The sequence below is a fragment of the Podarcis pityusensis genome, assembly GCF_964106645.2.
Source record: "Podarcis pityusensis genome assembly, chromosome: 6".
Lineage (NCBI taxonomy): Eukaryota > Metazoa > Chordata > Lepidosauria > Squamata > Lacertidae > Podarcis > Podarcis pityusensis.
Window position 1 is genome coordinate 3,359,613 of NC_138030.1, and position 21,999 is coordinate 3,381,611.

Sequence of the window (21,999 nt, forward strand, 5' to 3'; positions counted from 1 at the left end):
CCCCTTCAAACCCCACAGCACTTCCAAGGAGGTGGGGTGGGGAGAAGAACTCAAGGACTGGCACAGAACCACACAGCTGCTTTTCCACATCCGCAGATTTCGCTGCCAGCCATGCAGGGACCCCAGAGGCGCTCAGACCCCTTTGTGAACCTAATATGGAAATGGGGAGCCTGACCCACTTGCTCATCCCCCAGTTGTTGTTTGGGGGGAACACCCCTAAATTGCAGCAGACCCAGGGATCTGAATATTTATTTGTGGGAGGCTGGCTGCCCATCACAGAGGGACTCTGATTCTAGGTGGCCCTGACTCAGAGAATGTTTCTTGGCTTGTCGTCTTACCCTGAACCCAGCATGTTTGAAAGCGAGCTGAAGTTTAAGGGGGAGGATTTTCTGCACATGTTCAGAGGCACTCCTCTGTATTTCAACAAGGCTGGATCTAACAAGGCCCTCTGTTGTAACCTCCCCAACACTCAGGCCGTCAGTGACAAGTTTTGCTACCCCACGGGCAGTGTCTGCACAACGGCTTCACTGCGGAGGAGCAAAATACACACCAGGAGGCTTAGTTTGGTCAGAATCGAGTAAACACTTCCAGATTTAACGCTAAATGCATTACTTCTGGTAAACGAGCCACCATAGCTGCTAGAGAGCCGTGAAAATTTGTGTCCAGGGCTTTTTAGACTCGTCATGAACTATCTGGAACCAAAGAGGCGCATTGGTTGCCAGATGAGAAATAGATTGGTATTACTGTCAGCTCTCCTCTTAGCTCAAGGCTGCAGCTTCCTGCCCCTTGGGGTTTTATCCTCCTCCCATTCTGCTGAGCTGGGGAACAAGGAGCAGCGCCATGCTGGAGAGGCAGGCAGAGCCACAAGCCCCCCACTTCCTGCCCAGAAGAATCCCAAACCACAGGTGCCTTGGCCACTCCTGGCATCCATGCCACTCTCAAAACGCTTTAACTGAGCACAGGAGTTTGCTTATGCTGCCGCAGATATTTTGGTCCACCCCCCTTGGATTTCACCTTTGGGGCATCTGCTTGGCCACTGTGAGAAGAGGATGCTGGACTAGATGGGCCACTCACTGGCCATGACCCAGCAGGTGCTTCTCGTGTTCTTAATGGTCATGCTGGCTGATGGGAACTGTAGTCCAAAAGACCCGGAGGGCACAAGGGTAGCAAAGGCCAATTCACTGACTCATGGCAGATGAAAACGCCGATAACCAGCAGATGGGATGAGGACAGAGTGTCTCCAGTGTGGCACTGGTGGCGTTCAGCTTTCTGGCTCGACCCAAACGCTGGCTGGACCCATCCCCACCTGTACCTTTTAATGTTGTATTTTAATCTTGTTTTTTAAGTTGTATTTCAATCAACTTGTTTTTATTATTGGTTGTTAGCTGCCCTGAGCCCAGTCTCGGCTGGGGAGAGCGGGGTATAAATAAATTAAAAAATTATTATTATTATTATTATTATTATTATTATTATTATTATTACCTCCTTTCAGAGGCCTACTTCACACTCTGAAGACTGTCGGAAGGAAACGGGAGCTGACTCAGCTGTGCCCCATTCCCCGCAGAGTCCCCCAACCCGGCTGGATCTGCCTGGGCAGAATCGCAACTGGGGTGTGGCCGCAAAGCATCTCTTACCTGAACATCTCTGCCACTTCTCCCTTCACCAGAGCCACCAGGAGAGGGAAGCCGATGCAGGCCGGGACCAGGTAGAGCAGGGCAGGCTGAGAGGGGAAATCAAGGGGGGTGGGAAGCGTTAGAAGGGAGAGAGGGGGCTGGAAACGAGGTTCGGGAGACAGGCACGGGCTGGGCCAAAATAGGGCACAGAGTGGAACTATAGGGGCACAGCGTTAGTGTGGAGGGCCAGGCTTGATGCACCAAAAGTCCGTTCACTGTTTCACACTGACAAGTCTAAGGAAGTTGGAAGGTCAAGGGTAGAATTACAAATTGACCACAGGGATTGCAGTGGGCCTGCAGGGGCGGTGGGGTCAGAGTTGCCAAGCCAAAGGCACCAAGTGGTTTAAGTGTCAAAGGCAGACTCCTGAGCTGGGCCTAAAGCAACCCTTCCTCCAGATACAGTCATGCCTCATGTTACATTTGCTTCCGGTTGCGCGTTTTTGGGTTACGTCCCGCAGCGATCCGGAAGTAACGGAACAGGTTACTTCCAGGTTTCGCCGCTCGCGCATGTGCAGACACGCAAACTGATGTCATGCGCATGTGCAGAAGTGGCGAATTGCGACCCGCAGGTTGCATTCTGTTCAGGTTGCGAACGGGCCTCCTGAACGGATCCCGTTTGCAACCAGAGGTACCACTGTACTTGGGACATCAATTCCCACCAGTCCTGGCTGGGTTGGTGGGAGTCCAGCCTCACCCGGAGGCCCCAGGTTGGTCTGAGCCAGGAAGCTAGAGCTCAGGCCTCACGCTAGTGCAACAGGCCATGGGAGATCACTGGCCTCTGGGGTCAGGGAAGCCGCTCTTCTCAAAACACTCGCCTTATCTGTAAAACAGATCTGGGTGAAGCTTCCGACTAAACATCAGGAAAAAATTTCGGATGGTGGGAGCCGTTTGACAAGGGAACGGACTACCTCAAAAGGTGGTGGGCTCTCCTTCGCTGGAGGTCTTTAAGCAGAGGTTGGATGGCCACCTGTCCTGGATGCTTTGGCTGAGATTCCTGCATTGCAGGGGGTTGGACTAGATGACCCTTGGTGTCCCTTCCAAATCTGCAATTCTACGTTTCTGTGAAGCAGATCTCAGCTAGCACCAGGGAACTTTCCAATGCAGTGCTCTTTGAGGGAACCAAGATTTGAATCAACCTCCGTCATTACTGGCCTGGCTGGCAGAGGGTTTTTGGCTGAAGGGAGATCGCCATTTGCCTTCCCCCCTCAGGCAATGAAACCCAGAAGAGGGTCACCTTCCATGAACCCTTAAAGCCGGGAGCCCTCTTAAAAAGAATCCCCAACAAGCCAGCTAGGACTGGGGCAGCCATCTCTCTTTCTGGCCAGCTGGGTCACTGGTGAGATGCCCAGAGGCAAGCCTTCGCTGCTGTGTGGGGCTGTTTGCTTAGAAACTGTGATGTCTGCACTTTTTACATGGGAGAAGCTGTGTGTCCCAGCAGGACACCTAGCTATCGTGATGCTAGTGGGCTGCTGGAACAGTGCCAAACTCCTCATTTCTCATCTGCCCCCTCCCCTTTTCCATCTCCAATTCAAAGAACTTCCTGCTTTCCCAGAAGAGGCAACCGGCCGTTGCAGGCAGGTAGGTGGCCTTTGGACGCAGGTAAAGGCGGCTCACCTGGGCGTGTTTGAAGATGTGCATGATGAAGATGGTGAGGCCCAGCCCAAAAATATAAGCCACGAAACTGGTGTAGAAGTACGTGTGCGTGTTCCTCTTGAGGCTGAGTCAGGGAAGGAAGCAGAAATGGGCGTTATGGTGATCCAGGGGCAGGAAAAGCTTCCCTAACAGCCCACCCAAAGCCATGAACAGGTGAGAAAAATGTCTCAAAGAAGCAGAGAGATACCATCAGGCCACAAAGGCATGACCAGAGAAAACCTGCTGGGCCCTTGTTCCCCAAACCACCTTACCCTCCAACAACGGCCACTCTTGCTCTCAACTGGAATGTTTTCCAAGAGCAGACCGTCACAAAAAGGGCATCACTCAGCAATACAGGATTGCCAGTGGTGGTCTTTCCCACATTCACGGGGGGGCGGGGTGCAGGGGGCTTACCTGATGTCAAAGCGCAGCAGCAAAGCAATGAAGATTCCTGGTTCGGGTTGGGAGGAGAGAGAGAGAGAGGAAGGGTCGTGGTTAGGGCTACAGGGAGGAGGCTGTGCCAGGCACCCACCCACTCAGCCACGCTGCCCTTCTCAAGACTCCCTGCTCCTAATATGGTCCATGAGGCCGCAGCACCCCCTTGTGGCTGAAAGCAATATTGAGGCGACTCACTGTGACCTCTGGCAGGGATAGACAACAGGTCATACAGCTCTTAGGAAGAGGTCTAATGGATCAGGTCCATGGCTCATCTACTCCAACATCCTATGTCACACTGCAGCCAACCAGATGCCTTCAGGGAAACCCTCAAGTAGAATACAAGCACAAGAGCACCCTCCCCTCTTGTAAAGGTAAAGGGACCCCTGACCATTAGGTCCAGTCGTGGCCGACTCTGGGGTTGCGGCACTCATCTCGCTTTACTGGACAAGAGAGCCAGCGTACAGCTTCTGGGTCATGTGGCCAGGATGACTAAGCCGCTTCTGGCGAACCAGAGCAGTGCACGGAAACACCGTTTACCTTCCCGCCGGAGTGGTACCTATTTATCTACTTGCACTTTGATGTGCTTTTGAACTGCTAGGTTGGCAGGAGCAGGGACTGAGCAATAGGAGCTCACCCCATCATAGGGATTCGAACCGCTGACCTTCTGATCGGCAAGCCCTAGGCTCTGTGGTTTAACCCACAGCGCCACCCGCGTCCCGTCTCCCCTCTTGTAGTTTCTGGCAACTGGGGAAAAGGCTGTGTTTTAGCAGAGGCTGGAATGAAAACTTTCGACAGGATAACTCACTTGCCAATCTGGTGTCAAAACAGGGCCAGGTGATTGGCAGGTGGATTATCCCCTCCCACCTCCAGGGAACTGGCCTATGGTCTGCCCCCCGCCCTGCCCTGGGCCAAAAAGAGTTCCCCACCCATGTGCTATGGAATGTGGGACGACCAATTAACTTTCTAGCTCCACTCCTATTTCTCTGCTAAGCCTCCTTCCCTTTCTCCAGGAGTGCAGAAGCTGCCTCCTTCTTTCCAGCCGATAACCAAGAGCAGCAAGCGAGAGCCAGAGGGGCTGTTGCATTGTACTGAACCGCCGCATAGTCACACACTCCCCGACCCCCTTACCTGGGATGACAATGTCCCCCAGGCCCAGCATGGCAAAGTTGTCGGCCTCCAAGCCTTTCTCTAGAAGATCTTGGGGGAAAACCACTGGGAGAGAGGAAAGAGGGGAGAAGCAAGTTCAGTCCATGGCAGGAGACAGAGAGAGAGTCCAAGTTTGTCATTCAAAGACTACAGCAGGTTTGCTTTAAAAGGGCGAAAGATTTATATGATCTGAAGAAAAACTGAGAACTATTATAATTTTAGAATATCTAACTGTGAAGATACACAAAATGAAAGGGTTTAAGGTCAGTGAGAAGGAGGAGGGTTGGTTTGAGAAGATATTGAATTATTTAGGCAGGTATGAACAATTTGGGGCAATTAAAATGTTAAAAGTTAAATAAACCTTGTGGAGGGAGGAGCGTTAATGTATATAGAATTGTACATATGGTTGATTTGAATATGTTGTTATTGATTATGTATACCCAATGTATCAGTCGCCTGGGGGGGTTTAACTGTGTTTTGGTTGTTGGTAAAAAAAATGAAAAATTAATTTAAATTAAAAAAAAATTAAACACACACTGGTGTCTCTCCCAGTGCAGGAGGTCCCAAGCTTCAAGGAGATTAGACTGGCCTCGACCAGAGCCAGGGCCTTTTCGGCACTGGCCCCAGCCTGGTGGAACGCTCTGTCGCAAGAGACCAGGGCTCTGCGGGATTTGGCATCTTTCCACAGGGCCTGCAAGACGGAGCTGTTCTGACAGGCCTTTGGTCAGGGCCCAGTCTGACCCACCCCCTCTTTTTTTGTTATAGCACCCAGTATGTAAGTGGCCTCCCTAACCCTTTCCACCAACCAGTTCATATAAGATCAGCACAAACAGTTGGGCCTGGTGAGCACTCAATGCTCCCATCCCCAATAGTTATAATCTGTGGGTTGCAGTCTTATTTTATTCTGCTCCAAATTTGATTTTAATATTTATTTTAATCAATTGTTTATGTTTTTAACGTATCATACTTTGAAGTTAGCCGCCATGAGCCTGATCCTGGCCAGGGAGGGCGGGGTATAAATAAAATTTATTATTATTATTATTATTATTATTCCTAAGGTTGGTTAGGATGGGATTGTGAGCACCCAAAGCAGGCAGTGGCCCTAGAGCAAGAGCTGAATGAGCTCTATCTTTTCTTGCTGGGCTAATACTGCTCAGTGGAAGGGGTGGACCAGATCCCACCACCAAACTTTTGACAGGTGGGCGGGGCTGCCCAGGAGTCACCTGACACCAAAGTGAACCAACTCCAAAGCCACAGCAGTGAGCCTATACCTGCCTCTCACCCGAGGTCGGGGCTGGGGCAGCAAGGAGTAGTTTTGAGGGAACTGGCACCGCAGGCCAGTTCAGGACCTCTGTTGGGTTGAATTAGCCCCTCGGGATGGAGGTTTTGCATACCCTGCTTTACAAGAAACGCTTTCTCTGTTGCTCAAGCTGCAGCGTCGCTCAGTTAGCCACCGCTCCTGCCACCAAAGGTTTCAAAAACCAAGTACTCACATTTTATGGGCGCCTCAAAGGACTTTGCAACCGTCACCATAACGTTGGTGCCAAAGACCTAGGGAAGAGAGAAGAATGGTGAGAAGGATGATGACTGCAGCTTAAGCATTCACACCATGGCAGCCACCCAATGGAGACCAGGCCTTCCTTAGGAGAATAACTGTCAGAAGATTCATAAGGAATCCTCTCTGTTAACTTTCAGGCATCTCTTGAAGACTTTTCCATGCTGAAAGGCCCAGTGTTGAGCAGCTGGTTACTTTAATGATTATGCTTTACTGATTTTAACATTTTTCAAGACAGCATTTTCATACTGCTGTACACAGTATTTTATGGTGCACAGCAACGTTATAGAGCGTCCAACGAAGGCTTGGCAGAGACCAGGGTTCGAATCCCTACTTGGTCATGAAGCTCACCGGGTGCGACCCTGGAGCAGTCACCGCCTCTCGACCTAGCCTAACTCGCAAGATTGTTGTAGGGATTAAAGGAGGGCGAGAACCACATGTGCCACCTTGAGCTCCTTGGAGGAAAAGGCTGAATATGAATGCGATAAATAAATAAGACAGACTGGTAACACAAGAATGTAAGAAGCCACACGGTGGCATGAACTCACTCTGCCATAGATCCCCAAGGAGGAGCCAGCGCGGTGTAATGGTTTGACAGGGACCAGGGTTGCAATCTCCACTCGGCCCTGAAGCCCAGCGGGTGACCCCGGGGTCCAGTCACCGCCTCCCAGCCTATCCTACCTCAAAGGGTTGTTTTGAAGATAAAAGAGCGGGGAGGAAAACTACGAACACCACACCTCAAGCTCCTTGAAGGGAAAGTGGGATATAAATGCAAGTAGAAATAAAATATTTAGAGAAACCCTGAGAAACCAGCACTTGCTTACCCAGAAGACATCGTAGACGAAGAGCCCCCCGAGGAGGATGCAGCCGGTGCTGACATTGTTCAAATGCAGCAGCTCCACCCCGTTGAGAGAGAAGGCCAGGCCAAAGAGGTTGTTGGCAATCCAGTGCTGGGAGAAGGGCAAGGAAGGTCAAAACCCAGGATATTATTATTATTATTATTATTATTATTATTATTATTATTATTAAATTTATATATACAGCGGTACCTCTGAAGAGAACACAACCCGCATCTATGCGTGTTGCGATTCACCACTTCTGCGCACGACGTCATTTTGAGCGCCTGCGCATGCGGCGAAACCCGAAGTAACATGTTCCATTACTTCTGGGTTGCCGTGGAGCGCAACCCGAAAACGCTCAACCTGAAGCAACTTTAACCCGAGGTATGACTGTATATTATAAATATAAATATTATATACATTTCTATATTATATATTTTATAAATTATTATAATTACTAAAATTACTATTATTATTAATAATTTATTTATGCCCTTCCTTATCCCCTGACAGGCACTCAAGGCGGCTTACAGATAAAAATAAAAAAGATAAAAACAGAGGGGGGTGGAAACCATCATTAAAAGCAATTAAACACTGCTAGGGTTAAATCTCTTCTCTCCCTCTCTCCCCCCCCCCCAAAATCTATTAAAAACATAGAGATAATTACAATAAAAACAGCACTAGCACAGCACAGGCAAGCCCAGAATTTTAGGCAAAGGGAAAGTGGTGCCCAGGCTTTGCCAGGTGCTGGGCGTACCTTTCTCAACAGGTACCAGACTCCAACGATGCTGCTCATGGCCAGGCACACGAGGTCCTTGGTGTCGAACTCGTAGTTGACAATCTCTGCAACAAAAGCCACCACGTCGTTTTCACCTCTATCAGCCTCTTTTAATACAAAGCAAGAGTAAGGGATAGGCAGCACCCAGGCACGCTGGCAAAGAGCTAAGAGAAGCGACGCTTGTTTTCGCACCTAGATTATGAGCTCACAAAGCTGACTTAAGACAGACCGCTGACCCACCTAGACTGTTGAAGGTTTGCAGGCAGAGAGAGGCACAGAGAGAGGCAGAGAGAGAGAGAGAGAGAGAGAGAGAGAGAGAGAGAGAGAGAGAGATCTTATCCAGCCCCACTCTCCAAAATCCAGTGAATGGAAATGATGGATCTTGCAAATAATGCATGTTGCCACTGAACTATGGGTTGGGGGACGGGCCATAAGCTCTGCAAGCAGAAAGACCCACTTAAGAGAGGTTTTAGATATTCAGCTGATTCTCTGACTGTATGTAGTTGTTTTATCTTAGTTCTGATTTTTTTATTATTTAAAGCACATCACTCCACAGGTGTTTGCTGCCTGTGTGGGCATAGAAACAGCAACAGCGGTGTGACGACTAAAAGACAAGGGTGCCTAGGACACTTGCCCGGTATATTGGCCATATTGAAAGAATTAGAAACTCCAGGGAGAGCCCACTAGCCAAAGCAGAAAACTGCAGGCAAGCCTACTGATGGCCTTCAAGTTGGGGAAAATCAGGAAGCAACAGGCAAGCCAGGGGAAATGTAGGATTTGCACAGGAAATGCTTCAGGCGGGAGTTCAAGCTGGCTGGCAGGGAGGGACTTACCTTCTTTACTTTCCCCAGAGCCCTGAGTGAAGAGAAGCTGGTACTGCTTGTTGGGAAAATTGACCGGGAAGAATTTGTTCATCACGGGGCTGAAATCAAGAGCAGAGAAGGGACAAGGTGACTCATGAAGAACCAAGAATTACTGTATTTTAATATTTTGTTGGAAGCCGCCCAGAGTGGCTGGGGCAGCCCAGTCAAATGGGTGGGGTATAAATAATAAATTATTATTATTATTATTATTATTATTATTATGAGAGGAGGGCAGCGGGGTGTCACCCACTAAGCATTCCTGCTGGCCTCAAGTTTAGCTCAAAAGCCTTCAATGAGTGTTTGCCCCAGTCAAGTGCCTAATGCACACACATGCAGCAGAAACTGAGCCAAGCTTGTAAAGAGGCACACACAAAAATTGGCTCCAGGCAAGGAAGTCTTGCAAACCATGGTTTCCTTTTTCCCTTTAGGGACACATTTTATACTTGAACGAAGTGGGCTAATAACCTGTGTGACGTTATTTGCAAGGCCTAAACCACCCTCTGCCATCGCCTTTAAGGACAGGTCAAATGACCCCCTCAGGGATGTCTTTATTCATGACGACAAAATACGGGAGGAGGTCATGTTTAGGAGCCGAGTTCCCAGCATCATCACCAGCCCTACACTAAGAACCAGCTAAAATGGGAGGCTCAATATTAAGCTGACCCAGAGAGCTTCATTTTGAATTTGGTAAGAAACAGCCAATTTATCAGCTGCACTGTGCATCTTTCATTTGAATCCTGATGGGGCCAGGTGGGAAGGGAGGGGGGCAGGTATGAGTGGGGCCTTATTGCCCCCAAAGGCAGCTAAGGTTTTTGTGTGTGTTTTTTTTGTACTGAGATGCAGAGACCCTGGAATTGACCACCAGCAGCTCATTAAAAGTAGTGTTCAAAGAGTGGGTATGAACTCCTTTTTCAAGGCTCAATTTGGCAAGGATTTTAGGAAGACTGAGCCATGCCATTATAGATGCCAACACCATCCTGCTTATTGGGTGTGGTGCTTTTGCAGAACAGTGACCATTTCAGCAAAAATACAAAGCCAAGGATTTAAGCGGATCCCTTTGCCAAGGAAACATTTTGATTTGCCTCTTCACCCAGTGAATGGCATTGCAGACTGCTGAAGTTCATTGGCCAGGTGTGTTATGTTCCTGTCTCCCATGTCAGAGGGAAGTAGAACACCCTGAAAAGGGCATTCCCAGGAGACACTTGAAAAGCACTTCCTAGTTTTGCTTGCATGGCTTTTCCCTGCCTGGAATGAACCCTTTAACTCTGATAATGCCCCTTGCCAGCCGGGATGGAGGACAGAAAGGCAGCAGAAACTAGGCTTCTGCATTCATTGTTCCACCCACATTTGCTTTTGGTCCCACCCGCCGCTGGCATGTGGAAATGCAGCCCTCAGTCTGAAAAACCCTGAGCTGCGGAGTCAGAGACATGCTACCAACCTCCAGCTCTGCTAACAAACCTCTGATCTCATCCCTTCTCCTCCTCATCCTGAAATGTTAGTTGGTTCAAACAGAGGAAAATTTATTATATAGCTGAGGAATGGAAGAGCAGTTTTGGAAGCAGCCAACTCTGGAATAATATTAGCTAACAGTGTCCACTGGGAATGCCCCAATGTCCCAAAAGCAATTTCTGAAGAGATCTCTGGCTTTGTTTGTTCTAGAGCGAGAAATGAAGGGAAATTTATTGAGGCGTGCGGAGAGAAGGAAGACTCCTGTAATGGCAGGAAAGAGCTGAGAGGAGTGAGGGATAACTCTATTTGATGAAGCCGTATTGCTCAGCATCCCCAGCACAGGCCCTCTAATTTTGCTTTAAATAAAAATGCCAGCTAAGTTTAGGCTGTTTTGCTGCAACCAGCAGGGTTCAGATTTCTTTTTCTTTTAAATGGAATCGCAACACACAGTATTCAAGCCATCTGTTCTCCTTCTTTTACCTGATGGTGTGGGAAAGGGCAAGGATCCCCAGGACAAAGAAATACATGGAGAGCAACAGGTTGATGTATTCTTGAGAGAATATCTAGAAGACAAGAAAAACCAGTCAGGTTAAACAGCCTGCTTTCTAACTATGCAACGTGTCAAAACAGAGGAAGAACAACCCGGAAGCATAATTGCTTTTAAACTTTCACATCTAAGCCACAAGGCTGTAATTTTGCTTTCTTTTAATTTCTGACAGATGTGAGCAGCTCTCCAGATGTTTAGGACTACAACTCCCATCAGTATGCACTGACTGGGGCTGATGGGAGTTGTAGTCAGAAACATCTGGAGGGCACCAGGTTAGAGAAGGCTGTCTTATGCCAGACCAGGGGTCTGGGCATCATCTCTGCCCAGTCTCATTGCCCAGATCAGATGGTTTTCTTCTCCCCTAGGAGAAGTGTGTGTGTTCTTTTTCATGAATTTTCTAATAGCGCTGCCTCTAAAGGTTAATTCCGGGCTGGTTGGGAAGAAGTTCTTGACTGGAAAAACTCTGTGATAGTTACAATGAAAGCTTTCTAATGTTAGAACCAGTAACCAACTGTTCTTTGGTCACCTTGACCACTTTTGCAGTTGTTCCTCACAAAGGCCTCCATTCTCCTGACCTCCAACACAGCTTATCTGCGTATCTCTAAGATACAAATCCTGTGCGATGAACAAACAGTCACCCTGGAAACACCAATTGCCAGTTCGAATTATTCCATTTCCTTTCCTGCCGGTACAGGCTGTGATTGCCAGTTGCCCAAGGCTGGCTTCGTCTGGCAGAAATGCAGCAGGAATCCAGGAAGTTAACAATTTCCAAGGCCAATCCATCATGTCTATGACAATGACCTTTCTATTTCAGCAGGCATTTTATGACTTCAGGATCAATTTCTTTTATCCACTGTATGTTTCCTGTAATCCAACTGTATACCCGATAGAAATTCCGGTGATTAAGCGGTATGCAAACAGTTGGAATGAAATGAAACTATATATCCCACCACCCATTTCCACTTGAAATGGCTTAGGCAAGTGGTCACATGAAGGTGCCTTCTACGGCTCCATCTTACCCATGACATCTCCAGGATCTCTAGCAGAGGTGCTCAGCCTTCCTACTACCAGAGATCGGGGATGGGGAAGAATTCAGCACCAACCAGAATCCAGACTTCTGGTGGGAATGGAAGCATGTCCATTTCTGCACACCTTCCACACCCAGGGGTTTCCAGTGTCCCAAACAAGTAGATCAGCTCCCACTCTGCATGCAACCAGATCAGAGGAGGCAATCTGGACCGGCACGGGGAACCATGCTAGGCCTCGCCTTGCTCCGAGGTATTCTGGATGCCAGTCAGGAGAACAGCACTGGGGAAGTCTCCTCAGGCCTGGCGCACACTGCAAAACTCATTTGATGCTGCAATCCACTCTGGACTTTTACTGGAGCTAAATGGATCTATCTTCCCACTTCACCTAAACTTTTCAAAATGCAACTTGGTACCTGCTGCGTGCAAAGCAGACGACCTACCACTGTGCGAGGGGGAAGGGAAACAGGCAATGCAGCAGATCAGATCAGCTCCACTCTCTAGCCTTTCCAGCTAGTACTGGAGGCCCTGCTCTGTCCCATCCTGTGGGTGGTGAAGCTGATGAGCATGAGCAGGCATAGGCAAACTCGGCCCTCCAGATGTTTTGGGGACTACAACTCCCACCATCCCTAGCTAAGAGGAGCAGTGGGCAGGGATGATGGGAAGTGTAGTCTCGAAACATCTGGAGGGCTAGAGTTTGCCTATGCCAGAGCTTGAGGAAGGGAGCCATCTTGGTGGTTGTGGAGCCTGGATTATGGAGCCTGGATTAACACACACACACACTGCCAAGCAGGGATGCACCAGGCACCATCTTTGCCTTTAGACAATGGATGGATTTTTTATTTATTTCGGCTAAATAAAGCTGCTGCTTCTTATTAATTTTGTCTAATCTGCCACTTTTAGATATTTCAGTTCTTTTAAAACATTATCCTGTTGATATTTCAAGGGTGCTGCCTTTATCGTTCTATTACACTGCTTTTAATTCTGTGATTTTGTGTTTCATCCACTTTACCAAGTACATAGTTCTGGGAAATCCTGAATAGAAAGGCTGGATAAAATAGCTAAAAGCTGGAATTGTCCCCCCAGGATATTACACTGTTTGTACAAGTAGACCCTCCTCTTATGGAAGAGGCATACCCAGCCTTTTCAAAAGCTGGAAACCTCGAGCTGGCAGATCCAGGAAATGAAAAACCTTCTTCTACTAGCATCAGACAGCATCCACTTGTGTGTTTTTTTCTGCATTTTTATGATTTTCTGTGACCATTGGGGCACTCTACTGTTTTTAAAAAAAATTTCTGGATTTGAATTTCTGTGTGCTGGGTGGCTGGGGGAACAGTTGGGGAGGGGTTTGCAAGAATCTGGAAGCTTGTGTGTTTTTTTCTGCATTTTTATGATTTTCTGTGACCATTGGGCCACTCTGCTGTTTTTTAAAAAATTTCTGGGTTTGAATTTTGAAATGCTCTTTACAGTATGTGTGACTTTAAGCAGCACTTAATAAACTCTTGTTGTACCAAATTTGGATTTGTTTGGACTTTTTTTGACCATAGGAACGCATTAATTGATTTTCAATGCATTCCTATGGGATTTCGTGCTTCGCAAGACGAAAAATTCGCTAGACGAAAAAATTCGTGGAACGAATTAATTTCGTCTTGCGAGGCACCACTGTATTGTGAACACTTTGGACAGGAAGGTTTCTGCCACTTTCCCCTCCCCAGGAGCGATTCTGCTTCCTCTGCACCCACAAAAGGGAGCGTTATTGGATTAGCTGTCAGCCAGCAGAAGACTGCAATAAGATCCCCAGTGGTTTTACTTACTTTGAAGAAGAGATAGAGGCCTAAGAGGGTGCAGCTGGCAACAATAGGAAAGCGGGCAGCATCTCGGCTGGTAATGGTCTCCGGCATATCCGAAGCATTCTAGAGGAAAAGTTGGTCAAATGTTAGCCCCTTAGGCCGGAAAGGATACCTTATTCAGAACTCTAGAAGCAAAGATATTAAGAATACAGTGGTACCGGAGCCCCGTTTGCATCCTGAGCAGAGCGCAACCCGCGTCTGCGCATCGTGATTCACCACTTCTGCACATGACGTCATTTTGAGCATCTGCACATGCGCGAGCGACGAAACCCGGAAGTAACCTGTTCTATTACTTCTGGGTCGCCGCGGAACGCAACCTGAAAATGCTCAACCTGAAGCTACTTTAATAATAATAATAATAATAATAATAATAATAATAATTTATTTATACCCCGCCCATCTGGCTGGGTTTTCCCAGCCACTCTGGGCGGCTTCCAACAAAATATTAAAATACCGTAATACATCAAACATTAAAAGCTTCCCTAAACAGGGCTGCCTTCAGATGTCTTCTAAAAGTCTGGTAGTTGTTCTTCTCTTTGACATCTGGTGGGAGGTCGTTCCACAAGGCGGGTGCCACTACCGAGAAGGCCCTCTGCCTGGTTCCCTGTAACTTGGCTTCTTGCAGTGAGGGAACCACCAGAAGGCCCTTAGCGCTGGACCTCAGTGTCCGGGCTGAACCAAGGAGGGTTTAGACGCTCCTTCAGGTATACTGGACCGAGGCCGTTTAGGGCTTTAAAGGTCAGCACCAACACTTTGAATTGTGCTCGGAAACGTACTTTAACCCGAGGTATGACTGTACAAGAAGAGCCTGCTGGAACAGGCCAATGGCCCATCTAGTCCAGAATCCTATTATTCCCTTAGATGCCTTTGGGAAACTAGCACGCAGGATTCAAGCACAAGAGCCCTCAGCCCTTCTGCGGTTTCTAGCAACTGATATTCAGAAGCACAGCATTGCCGTCGCGGCTGGTAGCCTCTGATAGCCCTCTCCTCCACCAAGAATTTGTCCAATCCTTTTTAAAAAGCCATCTAAATTGGTAGCCATCATTGCCTCCTGTGGGAGCTATTTCCATTGTTTACCTATGCATTGCATGAAGGAGGACATTCCTGTACCTGTCTTGAATCTTTGGAGATTTAGCTTCACTGGATGTCCCCGAGTTCTAGTGTTACAAGATAGCCCATCAGCCTGGACAGTGACCAATGTGCTCTTCCCTATTTCCCACTGGAAGCAGAATAACTGCAATGTAGGGCAGATATTGCATCCACTTAACCACATCTGCTTTTACAGCCCTCAGGAAACTTGAGCAATGGGGTTGCCAGGCACAGTCAGAGGCAAATTAGTTTCCCTATTGGAATGCGTCATATGGAAATTTGCTCTGATACACTCACACAAACACCTTTTTCATTGTTTTTCAGCTTCTTGTTCTGAAGTCATTTTTGTGACAAATACCATATTTTTTGCTCTATAAGACTCACATTTCCCCTCCTAAAAACTAAGGGGGAATGTGTGTGCGTCTTATGGAGTGAACGCAGGCTGCGCAGCTATCCCAGAAGCCAGAACAGCAAGAGGGATTGCTGCTTTCACTGCGCAGCGATCCCTCTTGCTGTTCTGGCTTTTGAGATTCAGAATATTTTTTTTCTTGTTTTCCTCCAAAAACTAGGTGAGTCTTACGGTCTGGGTGCATCTTATACAACAAAAAATACGGTACCTTTCGATGGAGCACTACATGGCCAGTTGAGGTATCAGCCTGCAATTATTTTGGCACTTTTTAATACGACAATGGTGGCTCAATCCACCTGCTCCTCAGAGTGGCTGGGGGAACCTGTTGTTATATCAGACCTGAAATAGTCTGTGGACAGTCGGCATCCCTTCCAAAATTCAGAAACAGAAACTGAAGGAAGTTGGAAGAGAACAGGTTCCCCTTTTGTTTCCAGGCTCATAACTTCTGTGAGTATGTTTGCAAGGCTGAATTATACCACCCCTAAAGAAATTAACAGGTCTGACCATCTTGGGCTGGAGCCACCATCCGATTCCATGACTTTATTTATGCCAGTGCCCTCCCCACAGCTTCCAGCACTAAAACAACAGATGTTAATTATGTATCAGGTGAAGTATTTCTTTTTTAAAAAAATTGATTCCTGCCAGCCTCAGTGCACGAATCCAAGATTATGTATTTTTCTTTCTTATCTGCAGCCTACACAACATTCACAATTTCATAAAGGGAAACGTACAGAAAGGGGCGAATGTAGCATATGCAAAACATGAATTCTCTACAGAAGCAGCTCGTCAGCACACAGCTAGCCACAACTGCCTGCCCAAGGAAGCACTCAAGCATCTAAGGAGGAGGGGCATGCTCTCCACTTTGGCCCTGTTGCCTGCTAACACGTCAGTTGGCCTCCTTCCTTCCGTCCCAAGTTCTCCCCAAGGTGCACACTCAAGAGCAAAGGAACAAAAAGTCCTGTGCTAAATAGGCCAGCGCTACTGCATGTAGCAAAGTGAATCCTTTTTCAACTTGGAAAGGAAGAAACACTTGCTGGAGTGCATGCTTTTCACACACACACACACACACACACACACAAACACACACAGCCCCAGGAGATACCAAGGGAAGGAGACAGAACTGCTGAGGTAGACAATGCAAAGCTAGATGGGACCAATGGCCTAATGCAAAACTCAGGAGGCAGCAAGGGAAGGGTGCAAGAGGCAGGCTGCTTTGGCTGAGATTCCTGCATTGCAGGGGGTTGGACTAGATGGCCTTCAGGTTCCCTTCCTATTCAACAAGTCTATGATTCTATGCTCTGCACATGGCCAGAAGTAAAAAGAAAAACATTAGACAGGGCACCTAATTGCAGCATGTGGGGAGAACACGCCATCACCACACTACATGTATGAAAAGAGGGCCCTGCTTTCTAACACAGGCACCAGCACACAGAATCACAGAACTATAGTTGGGCTATTCAGGTACTGGGAGGAAGCAAAGACGCCTGCTGCAAGCCGAAAGACTGGAGGGGGTGTCAGGGATTATTATTATTATTATTAATACCCCACCCATCTGGTTGGTTTTCCCCAGCCACTCTGGGTGGCTTCCAACAAAAGATTAAAAATACATTAAAACATCAGTCATTTAAAACTTCCCTAAACAGGGCTGCCTTCAGATGTCTTCTAAATGCTAGATAGTTGTTTTTCTCTTTGACATCTGATGGGAGGGCATTCCAGAGGGCGGGTGCCACTATCAAGAAGGCCCTCCGCCTGGTTTCCCTGTAACTTGGCTTCACGCAGTGAGGGAACTGCCAGAGGGCCCTCGGAGCTGGACCTCAGTGTCCAGGCAGAACGATGGGAGTGGAGACGCTCCTTCAAGGAGTCCAAGAACACAAGAACCCCATGAACGTAATGTCCCTATGCTCCCCCTCACCATGTGCTGCTATTCAGGAATAGACTCTCTCTGTGCACAAAGGCTCCACTTAGCCACCATGGCTAACCACGGCCAACGGCACCAACCTCCTTCACAAGAAACATGGAACCTGCTTTGATAGCCAAGCGGGCTCCCTCTGAAGGGGTGGACTCTCTTCCACCCAAGGCTTTTAAGCAGAGGTTGGATGTCCACCTGGCAGGGGTTCTTCAGCAGCCATTCCTGCATTGCAGAGGGTTGGGCTGGATGGCCTTTTGGGACCCCTTCCAGCCCTGTGATTCTATGGGAAGCTAGTCAAAACATTTACCCAAGTCAAGCCTTTACCAAAGGTGTCGTGGGTTTTGAAGACACTCAAACTCAGGACTCAAGGGAGAAACGTGCTAAGAGGAAGGCACGCTTGGCAAACCCTCACCGTGATCAACTGCCACCCGGAAACCAATGTCCCCACTGTGGAAGGACGTGTGGATCCAGAATTGGCCTCCACCGTCACTTACGGACTCATTGTTAAAACCGTGTTTATGGAAGATAATCTTACTCGGCTACGATCTTACTCCCACCAGATGTCAAAGAGAACAACAACTACCAGACTTTTAGAAGACATCTGAAGGCAGCCCTGTTCAGGGAAGCTTTTAATGTTTGATGGATGACTGCATTTTATTTTTGTTGGAAGCCGCCCAGAGTGGCTGGGGTATGAATAATAATAATAATAATTACGAGTGATCGCCAGAGAAGAAAAACTCAAGCCATTAGGTCCACCTGGCCCAGTACTGCCTGCACTGACTGGCAGCTGCTGGATGGACCTGCAGGCTGGGGATCCTTCGCAGCCCTACCTGGAAATACCGATTTGGGTGTGCCCTGAGCCGGGGGCCCGTTTTGCATGCCAGGCAGATACCCTCTACCCCCCGAGAGCTGCGTCTCCCCCCCCCCGGGGTTCATCCTGCTCCACAAGCCCCCCTCATGTCTCGTGGAGTTCCGCCGGCCCCTGGCGGGCGCGGGCCGCGACCTCCCGCCTCGGAGCGGGAGAGGGTCCTGCCCTGGCCGCCCCCCCCCGCCTCACCTTCCCCTTCGCGCAGGAGACGGAGCGCAGCGCCCCGAAGAAGATGGGCAGCAGGGCCATGAGCACCAGGCTGCCGTAGGCCAGCGCCATGCCCTCCGGGGTGGTGGGAGGCCGAGCCCCGGCCGCCCCGGCCGAGGAGGCGTCGCCGGCCCCGCTCCCGTTGTGCGCCTCGGCCTGCTCCATCGTCTCCAGTCCCCAACGCAGTCCGCACTTCCGGCCCGGCGGAGGCAGCCTCGGCGGCGCCCAGGGACACGTTCCCTTAAGGAGCCGGAAGTGCGTCGCGGCGCGTGCGCGGGCGGCGGGAGGAGGCCCCGCCCCTTGGTTACGGCGCAGGGCCTCCCCGTTGCTAAGGGAACCAGGCGCCCGGGCCTGCATCCCGCTTTGGGGGGAGGGGAAGGGAAGGATGCTGAAGGCCCCTCTCTCGCCTCCTGTCTTCCATTTATCCTCGGGTTTATTTTCAGTTATTATTGTTATTATTGCAATTAATATTTATGAATTGGGAGAAAAGCAATGACAAACACCTAGACAGCATCTTAAAAAGCAGAGACATCACCTTCCCGACAAAGGTCCATATAGTTAAAGCTATGGTTTTCCCAGTAGTGATGTAGGGAAGTGAGAGCTGGACCATAAAGAAGGCTGATAGCCGAAGAATGGACTGCAAGAATAATAATAATAATAATAATAATAATAATAATAATAATAATAATAATAATAATTTATTATTTATACCCCGCCCATCTGGCTGAGTTTCCCCAGCCACTCTGGGCGGCTCCCAATCAAATGTTAAAAACAGAACAGTATTAAATATTAAAAACTTCCCTGAACAGGGCTGCCTTCAGATGTCTTTTAAAGATAGGATAGCTGCTTATTTCCTTCACATCTGAAGGGAGGGCGTTCCACAGGGCGGGCGCCACTACCGAGAAGGCCCCTGGTTCCCTGTAACCTCACTTCTCGCAATGAGGGAACAGCCAGAAGATCAAACCTATCCATTCTTAAGGAAATCAGCCCTGAGTGCTCACTGGAAGGACAGATCCTGAAGCTGAGGCTCCAAGACTTTGGCCACCTCATGAGAAGAGAAGACCCCCTGGAAAAGACCCTGATGTTGGGAAAGATGGAGGGCACAAGGAGAAGGGGACAACAGAGGACGAGATGGTTGGACAGTGTTCTCGAAGCTACCAGCATGAGTTGGACCAAACTGCGGGAGGCAGTGGAAGACAGGAGTGCCTGGCGTGCTCTGGCCCAGGGGGTCACGAAGAGTTGGACACAACTAAACGACTAAACAACAATAATTTATGAATTGTATAAAAACACACTGAACACATTTATTAAATTTGTAAAAAATAAACTGTTACTATCATTATTATTAATATGATTTATTAAATGTATACAGCACTCTTCATTCCAATAGCATAGCGCGGTTTACTGTATAAAAGCAACCACAGCAACCATCCCAGAGACCTCTCTCACAACCCTACTTTAAAACATGCAAAAGTTCAAGTATTAAAACAGATTAAAATTAACTTGACTTTCTAAGTATCTGCGCAGGCTTGTCTAAGCAATGATGTTTTTAGCAAGTAGCGGAAAGAGAGCAGGGAAGGCGCCTGCTTAATCTCAAGAGGCAGGGAGTTCCAAAGTGCTGCACTAAACAATAGGCTTATAAAAAGCGAAACAGGTATTCTGTGGCACCTGCAAAAGTGCCAGTTTCACCAATCGAAATAGTCAATTGGGAACGTGCAAGGCAAGGAGGACTCATCCACACTGCCTAGTTTTTTCTTTCTTTCTTAATAAGAAAGAAATCTGTCCCTAATAATTGAATTTGGAAGGCTGTGTTGCATTCTGTATACAGTGCACAGTTCTAGCCACCCAGGCACAAAAAGGTATTGTGGAGGTATTAAAATTTGGAAAAGTGACCCCAAAATATTTAGTAGGCTCTTGTGTGGGGTTCCCAAACTGTGGTCTGTGAGCTTCATTCCAGGGGGCCTGTGGTGTGTCTGGTTTTGTGTTGGAGGCCGGAGGTGGCGCATTCATCACGTTAAATAATTCTCAGTGCGTTTTTTGTTACTGTATTTTCATTGCTTCTTTTATTTCCTATATTGCATTTTATTGCATCACAATTTGAGTTCTGAGTAAGACAAATTGAATAAAATGCAATGTGTAAGATATAAAAGAAGCAACAAAATTACACCCAGCAGTAACCATAGTGCATTAGAATTACTACAGCAGACAGAAAACATGTCTGCCGAGACCTTCAGCAATTTTCAAGTGGGCTGTAGAGAGAAAAAAAGTTTGAGAACCGCTGCTCTGAAGCATCTTCCATAAAAGGAAAGCATGGTGTGTTTGGGACCTCCTAGTTTTGCTTTTCAATTTTTAAAAAGGCGGTTGATGGAGGTGTATCAATTTAGGCATGGAGCAGGGAGAGAACAACGCAGAAAATTCAGTGCAGGCAAAGAAATAAGCAAGCTTTTTCTCTTGGCATAGCTAAGTTTTAGTGTACTTCTGCATGTTGCTTCTACACATGTTGCTTGGCTAATTTATGGAATGTCCTCTCACAAGATGTGCTCATAAGCGCCAGCCTAGATGGCTTTAAAGTGGAATTTGACAAATTTGTGGGGGAATCAGTCTGCTAATGGCTATTGGTTGTGATGGCTATACCTCTATATTCGAGCAGGATGCCAATGGTGGATGGTTCCTGACTTTATGTTCTACATATCTATAGAAGGCTCTGACTGGCCAGAAACAGGATGGTGGACTTGTCCAATAGGGCTTTTACTTTTACACATGCACACAAATTTCATGTATCGAGCAAAGCTTCACTAGTCTGGTCTTTAAGGTGCTACAATGCACTAATCGCCATTTTTCAGCCGATCAGTGTGGGACTGAATTGTAGGTGTCCTGAGCAAATTTGGTCCAAAATCTGTACCTGGAACTGCAAGCTGCAGATGGGTTAGGGCAGTGGTTTTTCCACCAAGAACTGCTCTCCTCTGTCACTTGACACACAAACACACACACACACACACACACACACACACAGGGCTGTGCTTGTGTCTGATCAGCTCTGCTGGAGCCTGAGAAAGACGGAGACAGAGATAGGAGGAGCTGATGAAAAAGGACACTTCTTGGTCATCCAGGACCTATTTCTCCCTTTTGGTTCTACTTCTGCCATTACTGTCTCAACCAAGGGCCTTTGATTGCTCCACCCGGCTTGGAAGTCTCTAGCTGAACCACTCCCAACACAAGATGAATCAAGTGACAGCAATGAGGATGTGAAACAGAGAAGAAAACCGTGGCCAAGACAACCAGCTCACTTCTCCAGCCATGACTGGCTCCCCTCCAGGGCCAGCTGCAGGTTCATGACTGGGCTGGTTGGGACCGACAGCTGTTGTTTTCCAAAAGAACTGCAGAGCTCCAGGTTGGCAAAAGCTGCTTCGGGATGTTGTTGTTGTTGAGTCGTTTAGTCGTGTCCGACTCTTCGTGACCCCCTGGACCAGAGCATGCCAGGCACTCCTGTCTTCCACTGCCTCCCGCAGTTTGGTCAAACTCATGCTGGTAGCTTCGAGAACACTGTCCAACCATCTCGTCCTCTGTCGTCCCCTTCTCCTTGTGCCCTCCATCTTTCCCAACATCAGGGTCTTTTCCAGGGAGTCTTCTCTTCTCATGAGGTGGCCAAAGTCTTGGAGCCTCAGCTTCAGGATCTGTCCTTCCAGTGAGCACTCAGCAGTGGCGTGGCGTGGGTTGTCAGC

The 21,999-nt window shown here is 48.2% G+C and overlaps 1 protein-coding gene and 2 long non-coding RNA genes across 6 annotated transcripts in view; 2 read left to right on the top strand and 1 right to left on the bottom strand.

Moving 5' to 3' along the window:
* The window catches only part of LOC308480320, a 16,023-nt gene extending 14,395 nt beyond the window's left edge, over positions 1 to 1,628 (top strand). The window contains exon 3 of the long non-coding RNA XR_013988035.1: positions 1,493 to 1,628. This is a non-coding gene — a long non-coding RNA (uncharacterized lncRNA). The remainder of the gene's footprint in view (positions 1 to 1,492) is intronic.
* HM13 (histocompatibility minor 13) overlaps positions 1 to 18,482 on the bottom strand; it is a 25,586-nt gene extending 7,104 nt beyond the window's left edge. Inside the window, exons 1-11 of one of the 4 annotated variants that reach the window (XM_081011435.1) lie at positions 18,260 to 18,482; positions 13,760 to 13,858; positions 10,854 to 10,936; positions 8,895 to 8,983; positions 8,041 to 8,168; positions 7,269 to 7,394; positions 6,383 to 6,440; positions 4,872 to 4,955; positions 3,720 to 3,756; positions 3,288 to 3,390; positions 1,635 to 1,720 (exon numbers count right to left, since the gene is read on the bottom strand). In XM_081011435.1, the coding sequence (XP_080867561.1) occupies positions 1,635 to 1,720; positions 3,288 to 3,390; positions 3,720 to 3,756; positions 4,872 to 4,955; positions 6,383 to 6,440; positions 7,269 to 7,394; positions 8,041 to 8,168; positions 8,895 to 8,983; positions 10,854 to 10,936; positions 13,760 to 13,858; positions 18,260 to 18,442 (1,076 nt within the window). In that variant the 5' untranslated portion in view covers positions 18,443 to 18,482. The remainder of the gene's footprint in view (positions 1 to 1,634; positions 1,721 to 3,287; positions 3,391 to 3,719; positions 3,757 to 4,871; positions 4,956 to 6,382; positions 6,441 to 7,268; positions 7,395 to 8,040; positions 8,169 to 8,894; positions 8,984 to 10,853; positions 10,937 to 13,759; positions 13,859 to 18,259) is intronic. The other 3 variants (XM_081011436.1, XM_081011437.1, XM_081011438.1) reach the window with 3 other exon arrangements.
* Positions 8,913 to 10,847, top strand: LOC308480302. The gene is made up of 3 exons (XR_013988012.1): positions 8,913 to 9,011; positions 9,353 to 9,611; positions 10,584 to 10,847. It is a non-coding gene; the product is annotated as an uncharacterized lncRNA (long non-coding RNA).
* Positions 18,483 to 21,999: the final 3,517 nt, after the last annotated feature.